We start from the raw sequence: 19,611 nt of genomic DNA on the forward strand, positions 1-19,611 counted from the left end.
ACTGCAGCGTGGTGCTTCAGCTGTCCTTCATATGATCTCAGGCATCTTTGGCTGCTGTATTTTTAGAGCTGTTGTGCAAAGAAGATTAGCAAAGGACTTAGAATCCCTTTCACACATTGATATTTTCTCAAATATGGCAATGTTCCACCTATTTAGGTGATGGGTTCGGGCTGTCATCTTGGTTATATCACCAGGGCTGTGCATAGACATGTGCCTCTCTGCCCTGACCTTTCTTCATTCTCCAGATGTTGTTTAGCTGTCCAAAATAGTGACTGCACTCTGTCAGTAGTTGTCCTGGTCTTGGTTTTGCTAGATTTAATGACAGTTTATTAGGAAGCCTGTCTCCAGCTGGGTCAAGTGCATACTTGGCAGAGAAAGAAACAGCTGTGGGTTGAGATCCAGTGGCTTTATCTTCAAATCGGAGCCAGAGGTACCTGGATTCAGTGATGGTGCGTGAGGCTTCAGATTGGCCATTGTGCTCTTTCAGTGGTGAGGAGGCACTTACAGCTCAGTGCTCCTGGTGAAGCTGTTGAAGTGAGGCCTTTGGAGGGTATCTGTGCTTTGATCGTTCGCTGTCCTAGTAGAACAGCTCTTGTTTCTCTGCAAACTCCCTCAAATGTTCCTGGCACAGCTGCACTCCTGAAAGAGTAGAGGATGAGAAGCTGAGATCACCCTACTTGGGACTTTCCTCCAGTCCAGCTGCTTTGCACCTCTTAAATCTGTAGGAAATCATGAGTACTTGGGGCAAGAAATCTTTGGCCAGCCCTAATCCTGACCCAGAGAAATAGATGGTGTTGGCTCAGCCTTTGCTTCCTACAGCTAGTCCTTGCTCATTGAACGTGGAGCCCTGGAATGTACCGTGTTATCTGCTTGCCTGGAGCTGTGAGCCGAGGCGGTGGAGAGCATGCCTGAGTTCAGGCAGCAAGGGGTACGGTGCCGCGTAGCTGAGGGCGAGGAGGGCCTGGCACTCCTTGCAGGAGCAGAGGTGTGGGATTTTAGGGGTATTTAGGCGGACTTGTGACTTGCTGTCAAACCTATGGACAATCCTAGTACCATTCTCATGATCTTCTGGCACTCAAGGTGTTGTCTAGCTTCTGCACTAGCTGCTGTTTTCCAAAGTCATGGGGTTAACTGGGGCAGCCTTCTTCTAGGATAGGGTTTTCAGTTGCACTTCTTGCAAGTGTGATAAGGGCATGCCATGGGACAAACAGTTGATAAATAGTTGCTAAATGTTCTGGTATTCCAGTGGCCTACAAAGGTGTTCACAGCTTTCACTGCCGGAATGCTGAGACTCTAGTGGCTAAGAATGAGCGGCCTGGGTGGCATGGAGAGACTTTTGCTTGTACGTGCTAGAATAGAAAAGATTAGCAAGGGAGAAGAGGGTAAAGGCTTTGACCTCAAGATAGCACAAGATGGTAGGTTGAAGTCTGGAGGACTGGGAGAGGGCAGGTGAAGGCACAAGTAGGAAGTATTAACTTTGCCTGAGAAGATTAACGTGCTGGCAACTGCAGACACCAGAGAGCAGGTAATAAGGGACGCACCCCTTATGCTCTGTGACCCTTGAGGAAAGTGCAGTATACCAGGAGCGGATAGCTGGAAGCATCCTGCGGCAGTGCCTGACAGCTGTCTGTGAATTTCCATCATAACAAATTAAGCTTCTAAAAACAATGAGTTTGCCTTTGTTGTATGGAGCCGGGTGGATTGGTGTTGGAAACAGTCACTTGCCATGGGAAATTTTATATTTATCTAAAATGTTTTAGTTTTTCTTGTGATCAGGAGAAAAAAGCACAGGCAGAGGCCTCACAGATATGGGGAAAGTTCTCCAAGAAATGTGGCAAAGCAAGCAGAACATTACTCAGTGACTTGGAGAGGATGATTTAAAGACCTGTGCACTTTGTTTATGGCCAGAACTCCAGCTGGTAGTCTGCTTGCGCTTTCCTCCTGATACTAGAGCAATACGATAATCTGAAATAACTTCTATTCTGTTCAGAGGTCTAGGAGCAGGAGATATGGAATGTGTCCTTAAGTGCCTGAGCTATTTTAAGAGCAGGTATTATTCACAGCACCAGGGTACACGAATACGTACAGGGGCAACCAGCCTTCGAACTGCTGTGGTAACGGAGAATGCAGCCACTCTGAGCGTGCCCATGGTGCTGTGCGTGTGCTGACAACTGAGCTGATCTCGATCATTATCACATTAGTGTTTTCTTTTGTGGTAGATAAAAATATAAATACTCATGAGAGAATTATGTGCTGCATAAAAATGGTTCCGTCTTACGGAAGACTGGAAGATGGCAGTAGTTCAGAGAAGTTAGGCTTGGTTGTGGAATGATAGCAAAAAAAAAAAAAATCTTGTGACCAAAATGGTGTAGCTCTCTGAGGGTGCAATGGAAAGAGAGCACAGGTTCTCCTCCTGTCACAGCTGTAGTTGAATCCTGGGCTTCTTGTGCAGCTTGTGCTAATGTTGCTTCAATTACATGTTTACGATAGCATCACAACATGCAAGACATTTTCAGAAATCCAAGGAAAACATTGCCTCCTGTAAGGATCTTGCAATATAATGAGAGATGGAGAAGTTAGGGAAAGAGGAGCAACAGTAGCTACCATTTATGCAAGTTAACTTTGTTTGCTGCAAGTGCCATGGAAAGCTGGATTTTTGCTAGAGCTGATAAAGCAGCTTTGGATAAAATGCTTTTCAGAGGGATGTGGGTTAGTTAAAACAAGGAAGATTTCAGAACCAGGACAGAATTGTTTTAGAAATGGATAAATCAAGGCAAAGTGAGTAGCCAATAATTAGTGGCCTTACCCTTGATAGTCTAGGGCAACTCGAACTGTTTGACACATCACATTTTCAGGCACAGGAGTATTAAGTATTTTTAAATAGCTTCTTCATACAGGCAATATGTCTGACTTGAATTTTATTATCTCTGGGTCAAGTCTTTAGCTAGCAGACATCAGCAGAGCTGTGCATGCTGTTGCTAGCTAAAGATTAGGTTCCTGATGCTCAAGTTATTATGAGTCCCTTCCTAGTATTTTTTAACAACAGGCTTTTGTTTCTACTTCATGTGTAAAAGAAAAGTTACGTTAAGACATGCTTAGCTTGATGACTGGCATGAGTGGATGCTGGCTCTGTTCATAACTATTTTGCTTTAACTTCAACCCCTGCATTGGCTCCCCTTTTCTAAGAGGTGAAGGGCCTCTGTTTTGTAGGGCCTTACTTTTACTGTAAGGGAGTTAATTCAGAAAGAGTTACAGTTGATCTAGCCAGAAGCTGAAACGTGCTTTGTTTTCACTTCCAGGCATATGAGAAGCGCTTTCCTACATGTCCAGAGATCCCAGTCTTCCTGGGGAGTGAAATCCTTCATGAATCCAGGAGTGACGACGGAGCTATACATGTCATTGAACGGAGCTGCAAACTGAATGTGGATGCTCCTAGGCTGCTGAAGAAGGCAAGTGGAACCTAGGGGACAGAGTCCTGGGTTTTGTTGGCTGGCTCAGATAGATAAAGGCTCCTAAAGTTACTCTTTCTCTCTCTGTCTTTTTCCCTCCCCCCTCCTTTTGGTTCTTCATCCTTCTCAGATTGCAGGGGTAGAGTATGTTTTCTTCATCCAGAAAAACACAGTGAACTGGAAAGAGCGAACTCTCCGCATTGAAGCCCACAATGAGACTTTTGCCAACCGTGTTGTCGTCCTTGAGACGTGTAGCTACTCAGTAAGTGCTTTGTTTCTATTTGTCTGTGAAGGCAGTGTTGAAAGTCATGCGCTAACACGCAGGGTGAAGTTGCTTGAATGGATTTGAACGCTGGACCATAGCATACTATGATTAGATGCTCTTGGACTGGAAGGGCCGTTGGGTCTTAGGGTGCAGGTTTTTTCCAGTGCTTTCATAGGGCTTGAGAAACCTTTTTTAGGTTGATTGTGATTCTCTGGTTGGAGCGTTAGGCCCTAGGGTGAGAGTAGCAAACACGGATGGTGCTCTAGAGCTGCCGGTGTTCCCCGAGTTTCTTTTTGGTTGAAATTCAAGTTAATAAAAGCATCTGGAGCTTGGGCATATATTTAGATCTGGATATTTAGAAGGAAACCCTTAATATTTATTATGATGAGGGCTAGAAGGAAGTCTGGCAATTAATTTTGCCCACAAATAAGTGGAAGTTTTAGCACCTTGTCGTGACCTTCATGCCCTAAAATATTTGGAGAAAGGTCTTGAGCCTTATTCGTGGCCTGGGGTGTCTCCCTTTGTGGCTGCATCTTCAGCAACAGTGTGCCATTTCATTGTAATTATGCTATTAGGGCTCAGTCACTATTAAATAGCTTCATCTATTTCTGGAAGCAATCAGATACTGCTTTTCGTTCCCTAAACAAAAGTCCAGATCCTGTTACTTACCTGCCCTTTTGGCAACTGGACAACAGCTCAGCTTCTTGAGAGTAAGCAAACCGTAAGTAGCTTCTGTTTCAAGCGAGACAAAGAGTTGAAAAGCTATTAACATTTTGGATGGTGAGGGGGTTTCCTGAGCCAGAGACCACTTGATGGCTACGTGGGGCTTCCTAAAAACTACAGTAAATCAAACTTCCGTCGTTGTGAAAGGGGCTGACAGTTCTGAAACGCTCCCAGGTCAACTCTGGAATCGCCCAGACATTGTTGCACTTGCTGATTTTGGCTGTGGTGCCTCCGGCTCGTGTCCTTCGGAAGGAAATGTCAGCAGCTGGGCTTTGAGGGAAGCGCTCTTCCTGGAATAGGGCGGGAGCTAGCTGTCTGCATCCTCAAGATGGTTCCCGGCTCTATTTTTACCAGTTCCCTTTTCCCTGCCAGAGTGCACCGGAAACAGGTTTATTCTCATCTTTCCTTTTCTGCAGTGTTCTCTGAAGCAACTTGGGAGAAACACGATCCTGCTCTCGCAGTTACTTAATATCTCCCCTGGGGGAATTTGTGTCCTTTATAGAGCTCGTATCTTTGTGTGGGGGCTGGAATTTTTTTCTTTCATGTCAGTTTGTGAACGGCAGCACCTACAGAGAAGAGGCAGAGCCCTCTCAGAAAAGGGTTAAGTTTAAAAGAGGAAAAGATTATATAAGTTTTTACCGTATATAGAGTAACTGAGGAGAAATGGCTAGAAAGGAAAGGTGTATATTGAACTGACAGTGGGAAAACTCCCCTCTCTGCCATGTCTCCTGTGTTTTGGGGGGAAGACTGACAGTAGTGGCTGAGTTTCCTATCCAAAACTAGGAAAAAAAACCTGTTTTGCATTTTTCTTCCTTTGCAGATGTAGGGTTTTTTTAATTGCATGTTCCGAGAGGCCATCCCTGCCTTTCCGTAAGGAGATCTTGACATGATGGTTTCAAGTGGGCAGTCTCGCTACTATTTTAGTGCAACTTTTGCTATGAATATTACCGTTCAGGTCTGCTGGGGCAGAGATGGGTTTTAATCTTGATTTCCTTGTGCATGTGAAGAATGCTGGCTTAACCACAAATGTCCGTGTGTCCGCTTCATTATGTGTTTCTATTACTCTGGGAGAATTAATCTGACTGTTAAATATGGGTCTGTCCGTGCCTCATAGGAAACCTCTTCTGCCCCCTCACTCTGTAGCTCTGGAGCTTAAATAGCCAGTTTGGTGCCAGGGGCAAGGGCCCTGCCATATTGTGAGCTCTCTGCTACCAGCCAACCCTACGTGTATCTTTGGGCTTAGGTTCACCCTGAGAACGAAGAGTGGACTTGCTTTGAACAGTCTGCATCGCTCGACATCAAGTCATTTTTTGGCTTTGAAAGCACAGTGGAAAAAATTGCCATGAAGCAGTACACTTCAAACATCAAGCGGGTAAGATGGGCTTCCCTTTGTGCCGTAAAAACCAAAATCAAACGCCTGCTTTCAGTGTGCTTCTATTTTCTTTTCTGTAAAATAGACCCAGTATAGTTTTGTACCCTTGCTTATGTCTCTGAAATCACTCAGTAGGGCAAACGAAGAAAAAGCCAGTGTGCAATGAGCAAAAAAACAATCTGCTCGCTGGAATGTGTCTGTGCAGGGGAGGGAGCAGGCTGTGCCAGAGGAGGATCGCAGTGGATGCTGTGGGTGCCAGGCTCCTCAGACACTGAGGACACTGTTCTCATGCAGGAAGAGAAAGTTCTGGGTAAAAATCAGCACCCTGTCTCTCCAGTAGCTTGGGCAGAGGCGCTTCCTTTCCATGGCCTTTTCCCCTGGGCTGCAGAGGAACAGGGCAGCTAATTGATGGTTTGGGAGCAGGAGAATGGGATAAAAGTGTTATAAAGGTAGCTGCATCCATAGCATTGGAATTTGCATGGCCAGTGTTGTAATTCACCATTTGTATGGTGCTTTCATACTGAAATTTTTCCAACAGGGTCATGCGGAAGGAAGGAGACAACTATTTCCCTTCTGTTTGACTCTAACAGCATTAGTCATCTGTCCTGAGGAAAACTCTTCTGCACCTTGCTGGTTCTGGGGAGATGGCATTGTTTTTTCCTAATGAGAGTTTTCCCCTTCAGGGCAAGGAAGTGATTGAACACTATCTGAAGGAGTTGATCTCCCAAGGGATCACATTCATCCCCCGCTGGACACCTCCCCCAGCGTGCGGACAGAAGGATAAGCGAGCCCCGGCTGTCGGACGCGATGCTGATGACATACCGCTTGAGTCTGGGGCTCCTGGAACTACCAAAGAGCAAACCGGTAGCTCCTGCCCTCCAGCAGAAGCTGTCAGCCCTGATGGTATGCGATGTCCAGGCAGTAGCAGCTGCTGGCAATCTAAATGCCTTGAGTAGCACTGACTAATGAGTTTATTTTTATTTTTTTTTTGGCATGAGGTTTTTCTTCTGGATTGTGAATGGGGAGGAGGGAAAGTTGTTTTCTTTCTTCAAGAAAAACACAAACAATGGAACTTTTTTTTTTTTCCCCAAAAAAACTGGAAAGCCAGGAAAAACTGTGCAGGCAGTATGTTTTTGTTTGAGCTTAGAAAAAAAACCTTGGTTTTGATCTGACCTTTAAGGTATTTTATAGCTAAATTGGAGAAACTTAAAGGTATCTTGAGTATGCTATAATTGAATTATAATGAAATATTTTGGCTGTTTCAAAATTAATGTTCTTGGGGATTGGTTTGGATGGGTTTTGCCCCTATATCAGGCCAAGACAAACTTGCAGAATGTTGCCTAATGCATTTCTCACACAAAATGCCTGAATTAGACTTTATCTTTCTGTGTGTTGATCTGATGATATCTTCTAGACTAAATAAAATTCTTCTCTGACAAAAAGAAATAGGAGGGGCCTTCTAATTTAGAGCTGTGGTATTAGAAATAGGAGTTGTCATTCCTCAGAAGGAAAGACAGCACTTGTTTTGCTGAGTGTAACTAGGAAAAAAGCTTGGAATTCGGAACTATCAATAGTTCTGGTCTCACCAGGCCTTCTCTGGTAGCTTCTCTGTATTGGAATCCATCTGGAAAAAGGATCGAAATCCACAAAGGAGCTGACTATAAGAAATGTTCATGTGCTTTGAGATTAAAGTTGATCTAAGAGTGGCAGATCCCATCTAGCAGAAGAGGAGAGTAGCTCTTATTTTTCTGCTTATATTCATGTTTAGGAAGTGATTAGCTTCCCTGGGACTGCTCCCCCAGCTTGCTAGCTCTGTGGGTTCGGTGAGGGCGTAGAACTTATCAAATATAATTTCTGTATTAGTCAGCAACAGCGTATCCTGTGGGCGTCCGGGCCTTATTCTGTAATTAATGGTATCTGCTGAAAAGAAAAATCCTGCCTGATGAAGAGCTAGCGCAGAGGTGGTCCTCCCAGCCCTTCTTCTCGTGTGCCTGCATGCCTCCAGCACAGCTACTGGCCTGTGCTGCTCCCCTTTGGGTACCACGTTCTCCTTGCTGGCATCTGCACATACAAGCCTTGGATGGCACATCTGCTTCCCTCTCTGAATGCTGGCAGTCTCAAACCCCTTGTCCTTTGTCTCTGATCTGGAGGGACCTTGAGCTGCTGGTATGCGCAGGACTTCTCCTCATGCCAAAAATCTCCCTTGCTGTCAGAAATGGTAGTGTTACTCTCCCTTTCTCTCTGGCGTCCGTAGCTGAATAACATTTCAGTTTTCAGCTAGCTGTTTTTTTAGCCTCTTGTCATTGGAATTGTGTGTGAGATCTTTAGGACACCGGGGGATTTAAGTGCCCAGGTCTTGGAGTGGTTAATGAGATGAGTGCCAGAGCTCATGATATTTCTTTTAAAGCTCCTGCTGGAGCAGTTCAGGGTTGAATGAAATATTAGTGTTCTAAGAGACAGGCGGAGTGATTTAGCTTTGATACCTTACGTGCTGTCTGTGTCCTCATGCCCTAATCACCGTGAGAATATCACTCACTTCCCTCAGGCAGCTAAAATGAGGGCTTCTGCGCTCTTCCAGTGTAAATCATAAGTAACCTGATGTGTAGAAATAACTGCACATCTCCTTTCTGGCTATGCCAAGTCTCCTCTGAATTGTTCTTTTTTTTTTTTTTTTCTTTTTCCTCCAGCTGACAAATTAGATGCTGATTACATTGAGCGATATCTGGGCCAGCTGACTCCCATGCAAGAGAGTTGTTTGATCCGCCTTCGCCAGTGGCTTCAAGAAACGCACAAAGGCAAGGTGGGTAGGTGAGGCAGAGAGCACCCCTTTGCAAGCCTGCACGCAGTTGTTCTCATAGCTTGTGTGCCTTCAAGCCTCCAATAAAACTCAGGGTCACGGGCAATTTGTGTGTTGAGACTCAACTGTGTTGGCAAGGTTAGGTAAAAGGCCAGGCATGGAGAACGGCCTGTGTGACCTCGCAGCAGGCTCCAACAGCATCACAAACTGCACCTGCATTGCCCAGTTCAGTGCTGCCAGTATTGAAAAGGCCGCTCGGCGGTCCCCAAGCGTAGAGCTTTTGCTGTGTATGTAGAGCAGGCATTGCCCAGGGCTTGGTTGCCCAGACTGGCCTGTCTGGACAGGTTGTGTTTCCCAAGAGCTGCGGAGTGGAGTGGGAGAAATGGTTAGCTGCGCTGGTGGTGCGTCCCCTGTCTCTGCTCAGCAGAGAGGCAGCACCGAGCTCTCAGCTGCTGACACGCAGCAGCTACGCTGCGTGCGTTACATCAGGCAGGTTGTGTAAGCTTGTACAGCCAAGGGCTGAATTCTTCTGAGGAGAATTGATTCTATTCTTGTTTTAATCTCCTTTATCAAAATGTACTATTTCAAAACCACACAGGATTCAGGAAGTAGAGACAGTCTCACCTTATGCTGTGAGGTACATTGTGTAAGCCTCGAAAATAGAGGAGCTGAGGGCACTAGATTGGGGCAAGTACAGCTGGAGTTGGCCAGCTAGTATAGATAGAAACATTTTTTGCCTGAAAAGCAGCACGGGTACTGTGGGCTAGGTGTATCTCTGCTCTGCTGTAATGTTCAGCAGCTACTTGGGCTCCTCCTGGTTGAAGGGGAGTCTCTGTATCAGGCCAAGAGGGTAAGTGGTACGTGGCTGAGAAAAGAAAAGATCTAGGGCAGTTTGAATGCCTCAGGAGGGATCTAACGCAAGATTTCCTGATGGAGAGAGATTGGGTCGGAAGGAAGGAAGGACCAAGGATAGCAACAGACAGTAATTGGGTGGGCTGAGTAGATAAGAGTGCTTAGGAAGAGGGGAAAACAGGAGAAAGACGGTTGGAGCATGTGATCCCCCTTGAAAACAGAGTATAGCTAGATAGGGTTTCAATAGTAATAGCTTCCTGGCTTAGAAGGTAACTGCTCAGTCAGTCATACAGAATGGGTTAGGGGGTACTCTGCATTCATGGGCTTTGGAAGATTTAAATTTTTTTTTTTCTTTTAACTGGCCTTTCCAAAAGAGGCTACTGTTTGCAAGGAGCTTTGCCAGTACTTTCTGCATGCCTTGCTGTATCTTAGAGCTGAGAGAGAACATGTCTCATCTGAGTATAAGGAGTTTAAACGTGATTTATAGAGCCCTGTTTTTTCTTGGAAAAACTAATGTGTATCACCCATGTAGAAATAAAATGTGATAAAGATTTAGTGCTATAGTTCTGTTGTTGTTGAACTCGTGAAGAAGTCCCCTTCTGTGTGAGTGTGCGCGTGGGTTTTGTTGGTACCTATGAATGTGGGTGGAGAAACAGTTACCAGAAAACTGCAGGCTGAAGAGAAGAACAGTATGTGTTGAGGTAGCATGTGAAAGTCTCCCAGCAGCTGATAAGCTCCAGAGACTAACACCGCTGTTGAATCTGTAAGAGCTGATAAATTCAGAACACCAAGCATCTGCCAAATCTGTCCAGGGCCACTGGTACACAGTAGCATCAACAACAGGTTGTAGAGCTTGGACCATGTCCAAGAGCACGGTGGCTGCTAGACGCAGGTGGAGACTGCAGGAATATATATAGACCCAATAGAACAAAGGACCCCTCGAAGGACTGTCTGAACAGCTACCTGCAGGCTGCTGTCATGTTGTCATGATCCTCTGCCTCTGAGTAACCAGCTGGGGCTGGCCTCCCAACTAACCAGGTAATTGTGAGTGTGCGGGAGTGAACTGTGTGAATAGTTACCTGCTAATAATAACAGCTTAACTAACAAAACGGGCTCTACTAAATATTGGTTGTCATCTGTGTCTCCCCTTATTCAACCTCCTGTCAGATAAAAGGTGCTTGACAACAAGCGCACACAAAACAAAGGGCAGGGATCAATCCCCAGGTATAGTTATGCTCTGAAATACAGGACATGAGGCTTTTCAGGTCTACGGTCACCTGTCCGGTAAAACGGTGTGGACTTCTGTGTGGTAGGAGATATCTCAGCTATTGGGTATCCAGCTGAAAACGAGCCTTAGATGAGAGTAAGACAGTGAGACACTATCCATGCGTGTGATCTGCAAGGATCTTGGTTTCAGGTGGAAGCAGCACAACCTAATGGCTGCCTGTGTTGTTCTGTGGGTTGGGGTTTTTTTTCCCCCCCTCCTAGTCAGAGGCTGGGGAATGGAAGCTGGAGAAGGTAAAAGTGACAGCATGTGAGCAGAAAGTGAAACAACTGCTTCTTGGGGTGCTTGGAGCTCTGTGAGTGGGTGCAAGCCCTTGTTCTTCCTGACAGCCGCTTGCTGTGTTAGGTACCTTGGCAAGGTACAGCTGATTGCTGAGCGCTCTGAGTGACAGCTGGGAGCTGCCGTGTACCCTTTGTGTAGGCTTTGTGAGCTCTGTTCCCTACGCGGTCTTGAACAAGTAGGAAGGGTGGTGCTGGCTATTGAAACTTCATCCTAAACCCCCTTACTACTCACCTGTTTGCTTCTCTTGATTGCCTGTCAGAATAATAGAAAATCAGGAACTTATCCTACATGACTTGAGTTTTCTCTGGAGAGGCTGTTACCTTGCTGTGACAATCTGTTCTTTTAATTCAGAGCAGGGATGTCCTTATTCCTCTGTCAAAAAATATTTGTATATCTCCTGTTTCTTGGAAAATGTCCCTTCTTATTTTTGTCCTTTTCATCCTAATTCACTATCCATTCCCTGTTCCTTCCAAAGCAGACATTACCCTTTAGAATCAGATTTATCATTGCTTTAAAAATCCAAGTAGTTGAAGAAACAAACTTCAAATGGTGTTATAATTGCAGGTACTTAAAGGTAGTGATCAATGGCTTTGCAGCATGTAGAAGAGTACACGTAGTTTCACTAGTAAATAGAAAACCAGGCTGAAATTAAAACTTCATTTTCTTGCATATGGGAGTTACTGCTTTGGTTGGACAAAGATGAGAGACTAATTCCACTATGGAATAAGTCCCCTCAGAGCTTCCTGCCTTCGGTCCAAACAGAAGCGCTGAATTTGCCTCTTAGCTGAAGCTACGTACAGTACAGGTTTGAAACATGAAAAGTAACAAAACCTTCTGACAGCCGGATTACAGGAGAGATCCAGGGGCTGTTGTAGAAGTTTGTGGGTTTTGCCTGTTGTCTTGTGAATAACGGCTTCCTCTGAGCAGCAGAAATGCAAGCGTAGATCACCTGATGAAAATTCTGATGTCTTTAGTCTTGCTGCGATGCAGAAGACTTTGGTGGCGTTCTTCTAAATACATCTGAGATCCTATTTGGGAAGGCTGCCCTTTTCCTTTCTGTGACGTACAAATGCGGTGTTCGCAGTGTTAGAATATGCTGAACAGCGTTAATCTCCCATCTCCTCTTCAGGTGCTTCCAGGCTTGGCTTTAGGCTGCCTGAACCTTACCCCTTTCTTTAGGTGGAATCAATTCTTACTATCTCTTGCAGCTTCATACCAGCTTGTGAAACTGAGATTGCTCCCAGCCTGACGCTGCTGGCGGCTTTGCTTTCTTCCCTGCTTTCTGTTTTCGTGAGCATGTCAGTGAACAAACAAAAGAGCTTTGACTCCTGAACACACGCTTTTTTTTGTATTTCAGCAGGGCTCAGATTGCTTGCGTTGTGCTAAGCGCAGTACAGATACTCTGGAGGAGACTATCCCTGCTCGACAGAACTTGAATTTTTAATGGAAGCTTGATGTAGCGAATTAGGTCAAACGCTTTTGGGAGAGTTGGGGTGAGAAGAGAAATCAGCAGCACGTGCAGCTATAATCCAGTTGGTTTTGCAGCTGGCAGGCTTTTAGTCAAATTCGGCACTTCTATGGAATCTATCAGGTTTATTGTTAATTCCTGCTGCTTAGTATTACTGGCAAATTTTCTTTGATTTTTCAGCTAAAGGGAACATGGGAGATTTGGAAGGAGGTTGGAATAAGCTATTCTACAGACTTGGTTTGGGAAAGCTTTTGTGCCCGTGATACTAAAATTACTGATAGAAAGTGTTGGGGTGAGCGATAGAGAAGAGGGTATATTGTAGTTCTGGTTGATTTGTTCGTTTTGGCAAGAGTTAGTGTGATGTGATGGGGCAGGGAGGCCTGTGGAAGAACTCAGAAGCTTTCCTGTTCAAACATCACCAGGGAAGCATGCTCAACAGGAAAGCAGAAGAGGGGCCTGCACAAGAGCTGGAATTGGTGCTGGTGGGTGATCATTCGAAGACTGTACAGTCGTGATCCCCCTCCAAACAGTGCGTGTTCTACTTGGTTAATGTGTTACCTATGGATGCTTCCCATCCTTTGCTCATTTGCCCTGTGGGGAGGTAAGCTTGCAGCTCTCTTAGTGTCATACAGTATTTCGTTTGTCCTTGTGGATAGCTAGCTGAGGGAAACTTTAGCCAGCCCAGAGCGTGTTGGGGCTTCTGGCAACTGGATCAGTGAAAGGCTTCTCGCAGGCTGTGAATTGGTCACTTCTTTTGTGCTCCTAGCACCATCTGCTGCATTCAGCTGGATTAGTTAAGGAGGGAGGGAGAAGGAATGTAGGTTTAATGTTTGTTATCTTAGTTTGAAGACATTAAAAAGTGGTGCATGCTCTGCAGGCTTCTCTGCAGGCTTCATGGAACAGTGGTACAGGTAACGTGCCAGTCTTGATCCTCGGACTTTCTCTTCTCTCAGATCCCCAAAGATGAACATATCCTTAGATTTCTGCGGGCTCGTGACTTCAACATTGACAAAGCTCGAGAAATGCTCTGTCAGTCGCTGTCTTGGCGAAAGCAGTACCAGGTGGATTACATCCTACAGTCATGGAGGCCCCCAGCCCTCTTAGATGAATACTACACTGGAGGATGGCATTATCAAGACAAAGGTTAGAAGCCGCCCCTTACACGGACACTACCGCACAGTTTGCATTAAAGGACCTCATCAGTAACCTGGGAGTTTTTGGAGAAACTTGTACTGACACTTTAAAAAGTTAACAAAGCAGTTCAACGCCTGTAAAGAGCCACTCCGTTTTGCTGTAATTTTGTTATTTTCTCTGCGTAGATCAGGCAGACTAGAGCTAGTGCAGAGCAGCATCTCTTTGACAAGGTTGCCCTTGGATATGATTTTTATCCTTTTCACATATTTAAGGTGGCTTTTATAAAAAGTACTAGAGTGATAGCCTGGGAGATTCGAGTACTTCCATCTTTAAACCCTTATGTTTGTTTTGAAGATGGACGACCACTCTACATCCTTCGTCTCGGCCAGATGGACACAAAAGGTTTGGTGAAAGCTCTGGGAGAGGAATCACTGCTGCGACATGTAAGTTGTACTTTCATTTCTCACCTGAGGAACTCTCTTTCCCTTGGGGTGTTTAGAAGCCTTGGTATAGTGCAGCTGGAAGCTACCTGCCTGACACAAGTAATTCCTGTGTTTTGTGGCTGGCAACTCAAAGTTGGCTTAGTGACTTTGGCACGGCACAGCTTCTCTCTCTTCCTGCAGAGACAGAAGTGAAACTTTTGTAACGGTATGAACAGGCCAGAAGGATGTTTTCTGATAACTTGTGGTTTAGCTGTAAGCCTTCCATGGCCCTTTCATGCAGCTCTGCTATAACATTGGACTCTTATATTTCGTCTTAGATTTTCAATATCTGTACCTTGTATGATCAGCACAACTTCTCAGTAGAGAAGCCTTTTTTTTTTTAATGTAGACTCTTATTCTCTGTTTTGCACACTGCAAGTTCTCAAACTGGTATACTTTTGGGTTCTGTATTTTTTGAAATAAGATCTCTGGGCTATCCTGGTTTCTCAGTCATACTCGGGCTAATCCTAGTCTGTACTGTCTTTGATTTCAGGTTCTGTCAATTAATGAGGAAGGACAAAAGAGATGTGAGGAAAATACCAACATCTTTGGCCGCCCCATCACGTTAGTATAGTTAGTTTTCTTGTGTATCCTTACAGAGTTTGAACTGACGTGGTGAGAAGAATGCTCCTGTGAAGGTTTTAGATGATGTCCTTTAGGGTTAAAGTGCAGACAGCAGTGTGTCTCTGTTATGGGCTGTTCCTGGGCTTGGCGTACCCATATATGGTGGACTTGAATGCAGATAAATTCTACAGCTTCACATGAGAGCAAGTACTGGTCCTTCCTTACATCTTTTTCTGTCCCCCTTCAGATAAATTTAATCTTGCTATCTTGGTGATTTTAATCCAGATCCATGAAATTCTCTCTCTTTTTTTTTTTAATACAGGAAACCGTCTGCCAGATTCATTTAAAATGCATTTTTGAATTATTTTTAGCAGTAGGCCTGCATACCTTCGCTCTCTTCCACACTGACAGCATATGTTCTTGCCTTCGGGGCTGGGTGTCTGTTTTATCTGAAAGCTCAACTGCATTCAGGCTGTCCGCTGCCTGAGCGGAGATCTACTTTTTATTGGAACTGCCGGTCTCCTACGTTGGCTTCACTAGATCCTGTACAGGCTATGGTGTTACTGAAATATTTTGTGGATCGTAAACCGAGCAGCCGCTGCGCAATGAAGTTCTGACAGGTCTTTTTCTGCGTGTTTATTTTAGATCCTGGACATGTCTGGTGGACTTGGAAGGGCTAAATATGCGGCATCTCTGGCGGCCTGGAGTTAAGGCCCTGCTTCGGATAATTGAGGTTGTAGAGGACAACTACCCTGAAACTCTGGGGAGACTATTGATAGTGCGAGCACCCAGGGTTTTTCCTGTGCTCTGGACTCTGGTGGGTGAAATCTGGACTGCAGGATCATAAGCACTTGTGCATGTACAAATGCCTAAATCATCCAGTCAGTGTAAGTTCTGCTTATTTAAAGAGTTAGGGAGGGAAAAGCTTCCAGGTGTCTTGTGGCTGAGCTCCTGAAGAGGCTGCAGCATTGCTACAGAGCAAGCTGCGGCATGCCTGTAGCTCAGTTGATTCTAGTGGCTGTCGTCCACCAGGACCGGACGTCAGACCTAAGCTGCAAATCCTGGTGCAGCAGTGGTAGCCCAAACTTGGTGGGTTTTCATGTTGATGGGAAAAGACAAGTATTTTTTTAATCTCGTGCTGGAGGACACTGAAGAGAAGAGTAATAAATATGGTTCTGCCTGGTGCCTGCTGACTCTTCTGGCAACATAAGAACACGCTTGTTAAATTTCTTGTGAGGTTTATATGTGGTGCAGTGACTGCAAACTTATTTTACATGAAGTAGAAAATGTTGTGAGACGATACAGCGTGCTTTCCGTTTGTTACACCTTTCTTTGGGGAAGTGGTTGAGAGTGGCAGAGCTCTGCACTACTGCTGGTCTGCGTTCCTGCTGATGAGGCCTTCCCGTCTAGAGCTTCAAGCATCCATGTCAGATGGTATAAACTTTGTCTCCAGCTTCACTCGGTGACAGCAATGTCTTCTGTTCGCTTTTTATTTCAGGTCAGTCCCTTCATCAATGAGAACACAAGGCAGAAGTTCCTCATTTACAGTGGGAGTAACTACCAGGGTCCAGGAGGGCTGGTAGACTACGTGGACAAAGACGTGATCCCAGACTTCCTGGGAGGAGACTGCATGGTGAGTGTTCCTTCCTGATGTGCAGGTGGAATCTGCAATGTGCAAGCTCCCTCGATTCCCTCCTCCTCAACACCCTGGCCTTCCGTTCCCTTCTGAAAGATGGTTAAACCTCTGTTCTGGCTGGGATACCCCTACTCTGAGCGCGCTGCAGTTAATTTGTGCGCAGGAGACTTCACCCTGAAGTGGTGATGCTGCCCTGGAGAAGGGGGTTAGAGGTCCGCTCTCTAAATGGAGCTTAGATAAACCGTTACAGTTCAAGTAAACTTAGTCCCACTGTGAAATCTTATACCAGCTGAGAGTGTCGTCCTCTGCCTGACAGCCGGCAAGCGTTCATGGTACAGATGACTTGATCCGTTACCACTAGATTAGTATGAACCCTCATATTTATTTGTCTGACTCTTCCAGTGTACTGTCCCAGAAGGTGGGCTTGTTCCCAAGTCACTTTATCAAACAGAAGAAGAGCCAGAGAACTCGGATCACATCCGGTTATGGACAGAAACGATCTATCATTCTGCGAGTGTTCTCAAAGGAGCTCCACATGAGGTACAAACCAGAACTTCGTACGGCTGAAGGAGGTGCCGGACCGGTATCGGTGACGGGTTCCTTTTGTTAAGGCTGACTAGAACAAGGAAGGGCTCCCAAAGTGTGAGCACGAGATGGTTCAGCAGCAGCGTGCCTTTCTTGGGAAGGCTCATGCTAGCTAACAGCTAGAAGTGTGGAAGTTAAGGACAGCAATTTGAGAAGCAGTCTCTCTTATCTCTACTATGGCCTGACCTGCTGTGAGATACAGTCCCTTCCTCCTCCTCCTTGGGGAAATAAAGTTTCCCTTCTGATAGTACAGCTTCCATGCTCAGTGGCATAGCTAGGACAGTAATGGTGGTGATATAAGAAGGTATGTGCTGGGAACATCCCGATGGGGGTCACCAGAAAACAGAATGTCCAAAAAAGGAGCACTTGAGTGTCAAAACAGTCCACTAGCTTCACTGACGATGAGTAACTGATTTGGCCTGCTTAGATTCCTTAAAAAGCAGCGGTGCCTTTTGGAGTGCATAGTCACTTGGAAGGTGCTCTTTGCGGTGTCCTGAATGCTCTGCTTCAGTTCCACTGAGGTTTTCTTAGAACTAGTAAATGATTTACAAGCAACCCTGATACAGGGGAGAGATGGGGCAGATGTACTGTGGTAGAAGACTGGCAATGGGAATTGTCGTGGTTTAACCCCAGCCGGCAGCTCAGCACCAGGCAGCCGCTCGCTCGCTCCCCCCACCCAGTGGGATGGGGAGAGAATAATAAAAAAAAACCAAAACCAAAAACCTCGTGGGTTGAGGTAAAGACAGTTTAATAGGACAGAAAGGAAGGAAAAATAATTATATGACAATAATACTACTAAAAGAATTAGACTATACAAAACAAGTGATGCACGATGCAATTGCTCACCGCTTGCTGACCGATGCCCAGTCAGTTCCCGAGCAGCGATCTGCTCCTCCTGGCCAACTCCCCCCAGTTTATATACTGGGCATGACGTCATATGGTCTGGAATATCCCTTTGGCCAGTTGGGGTCAGCTGTCCTGGCTGTGTCCCCTCCCAGCTTCTTGTGCCCCTCCAGCCTTCTTGCTGGCTGGGCATGAGAAGCTGAAAAATCCTTGACTTGGTATAAACACTACTTAGCTACAACTGAAAACATCAGTGTGTTATCAACATTATTCTCATACTAAATCCAAAACATAACACTATACCAGCTACCAGGAAGAAAATTAACTCTGTCCCAGCTGAAACCAGGCCAGGAATCAGTCTATATCCTCCTTCGGAATCAAGACCAATAGCTTAACCGAAGGATTGCAGAGACAAGCATGTTTGCAGAGCGGGGAGGAATACGCTGGCTGCCACCTGAAGACGTGACTCTTTACCACGTGCTTGTTCTGTTCCCTTCTTAGATAGTTGTGGAGATTCTGGAAGGGGAATCCGTCATCACCTGGGACTTTGACATCCTGAAGGGAGATGTGGTGTTCAGCCTCTTTCACTCCAAACGAGCTCCTGAAACAAGTCATAAAGAAGCCACGTTACCAAGTACCTCTGCTGCTGGGGACAATATGCAGCTAATTGATAAGACGTGGATCCTTGGGGTGGATTACAGCCGTATGGAATCTCCACTGGTTTGCCGGGAAGGAGAGAGCATCCAGGTCAGATGTGTTTGGGTCCTGGCATGGTTCTTACAGTCCTAGCAAACTCCAGAATGGTCTGGTGGTGGGGAGGGGAAGGAATTGATGGCATGGGAAATCATGTATTGCTTGGAAATAGTCGTTGCGGTCGTTATTCTCTGGATTCCCTGTGAAAGTGGCTGCTATTGCAGTCCTAATTTAAGCTGAGCCATTGGAAAGAGATTCAATAATCCGTGATAAAAAGCTAATTGAAAATAACCATTATTTTTTTTTTACTAGCATTACAGGAGCGTGGCTCAGGCCTGTAACATAAGTGAATGGTGTATGCTGCCCAAAGTAGTCAGCTCAGTAGTTTCTTTTGACTTTGCCAAGTCATTCATCTGTTTCTTAAGACGCCTGGTAGTCACTTGATGGCACTCTCTCTCTCTCCCAGGGATCTCATGTGACTCGCTGGCCTGGCTTTTACATTCTCCAGTGGAAAATGCATGGCCCCCTACCCTGTTCTGGCACTAGCCTCCCTCGGGTGGATGATGTTCTCGCCTCTCTGCAAGTTTCCAGTCACAAATGCAAGCTTATATACTACTACGAGGTGCTTGCATCCAAGGACTTCAGGTAGGAGATTTACTGGGGGGGGATTTACTGTACGACTTGCAATAGAGAAGCCAAACGAGAGGACCGAGCGTGAGTTAAACGTGCAGATGCCAATGACCTCCACAGGGTGTGCATTTCGTTGCTGATAAGTTAGATGGACACAAATTTGGTGGCATTTTCCGCAAAGAATCTCCTTTAGTGCTGTAGGTAATAGGGGACCCCTTGGCTGCATGTCCAGCAGTGGAATTTGCGCTTCAGTTCTTGCTTACAGCTACCTGAAGAGGGGGGAGGTTGTTGACTGAGGAGTGTTTTGATCTTAGTTGGGAACATTTTGAGAAGTTACTTTTGGAGTAACTTAACAAGTTAAGCTGGGCTCAGCTGGGCTGTTTCATACATATTTCATTTGGCACTTGAGAGGGATGTCAGTCGTGGCTTGGAGGTGAATATATCAACCTTGGCAGGATTTGCCTAGCCTCCTTTAATGCTAAAAGTACTTTTCAAGTCACCCAGTAATTTGAATTCTTTGCAAGTACTTGACCTTTCACTAGGAGCTGGAG

The 19,611-nt window shown here is 45.6% G+C and overlaps 1 protein-coding gene across 1 annotated transcript in view; it reads left to right on the forward strand.

Moving 5' to 3' along the window:
- Positions 1-19,611, forward strand: part of SEC14L5 (SEC14 like lipid binding 5) — a 35,907-nt gene that overhangs the window by 14,622 nt on the left and 1,674 nt on the right. The window contains exons 3-15 of the mRNA XM_050905899.1: positions 3,300-3,449; positions 3,580-3,711; positions 5,681-5,809; positions 6,493-6,712; positions 8,497-8,609; positions 13,447-13,636; positions 13,982-14,070; positions 14,603-14,673; positions 15,319-15,490; positions 16,172-16,306; positions 16,712-16,849; positions 18,239-18,484; positions 18,897-19,075. Of these exons, the coding sequence (XP_050761856.1) occupies positions 3,300-3,449; positions 3,580-3,711; positions 5,681-5,809; positions 6,493-6,712; positions 8,497-8,609; positions 13,447-13,636; positions 13,982-14,070; positions 14,603-14,673; positions 15,319-15,490; positions 16,172-16,306; positions 16,712-16,849; positions 18,239-18,484; positions 18,897-19,075 (1,964 nt within the window). The remainder of the gene's footprint in view (positions 1-3,299; positions 3,450-3,579; positions 3,712-5,680; positions 5,810-6,492; positions 6,713-8,496; positions 8,610-13,446; positions 13,637-13,981; positions 14,071-14,602; positions 14,674-15,318; positions 15,491-16,171; positions 16,307-16,711; positions 16,850-18,238; positions 18,485-18,896; positions 19,076-19,611) is intronic.

Source organism: Gymnogyps californianus, chromosome 15 (genome assembly GCF_018139145.2).
Source record: "Gymnogyps californianus isolate 813 chromosome 15, ASM1813914v2, whole genome shotgun sequence".
Taxonomy (NCBI): Eukaryota; Metazoa; Chordata; class Aves; order Accipitriformes; family Cathartidae; genus Gymnogyps; species Gymnogyps californianus.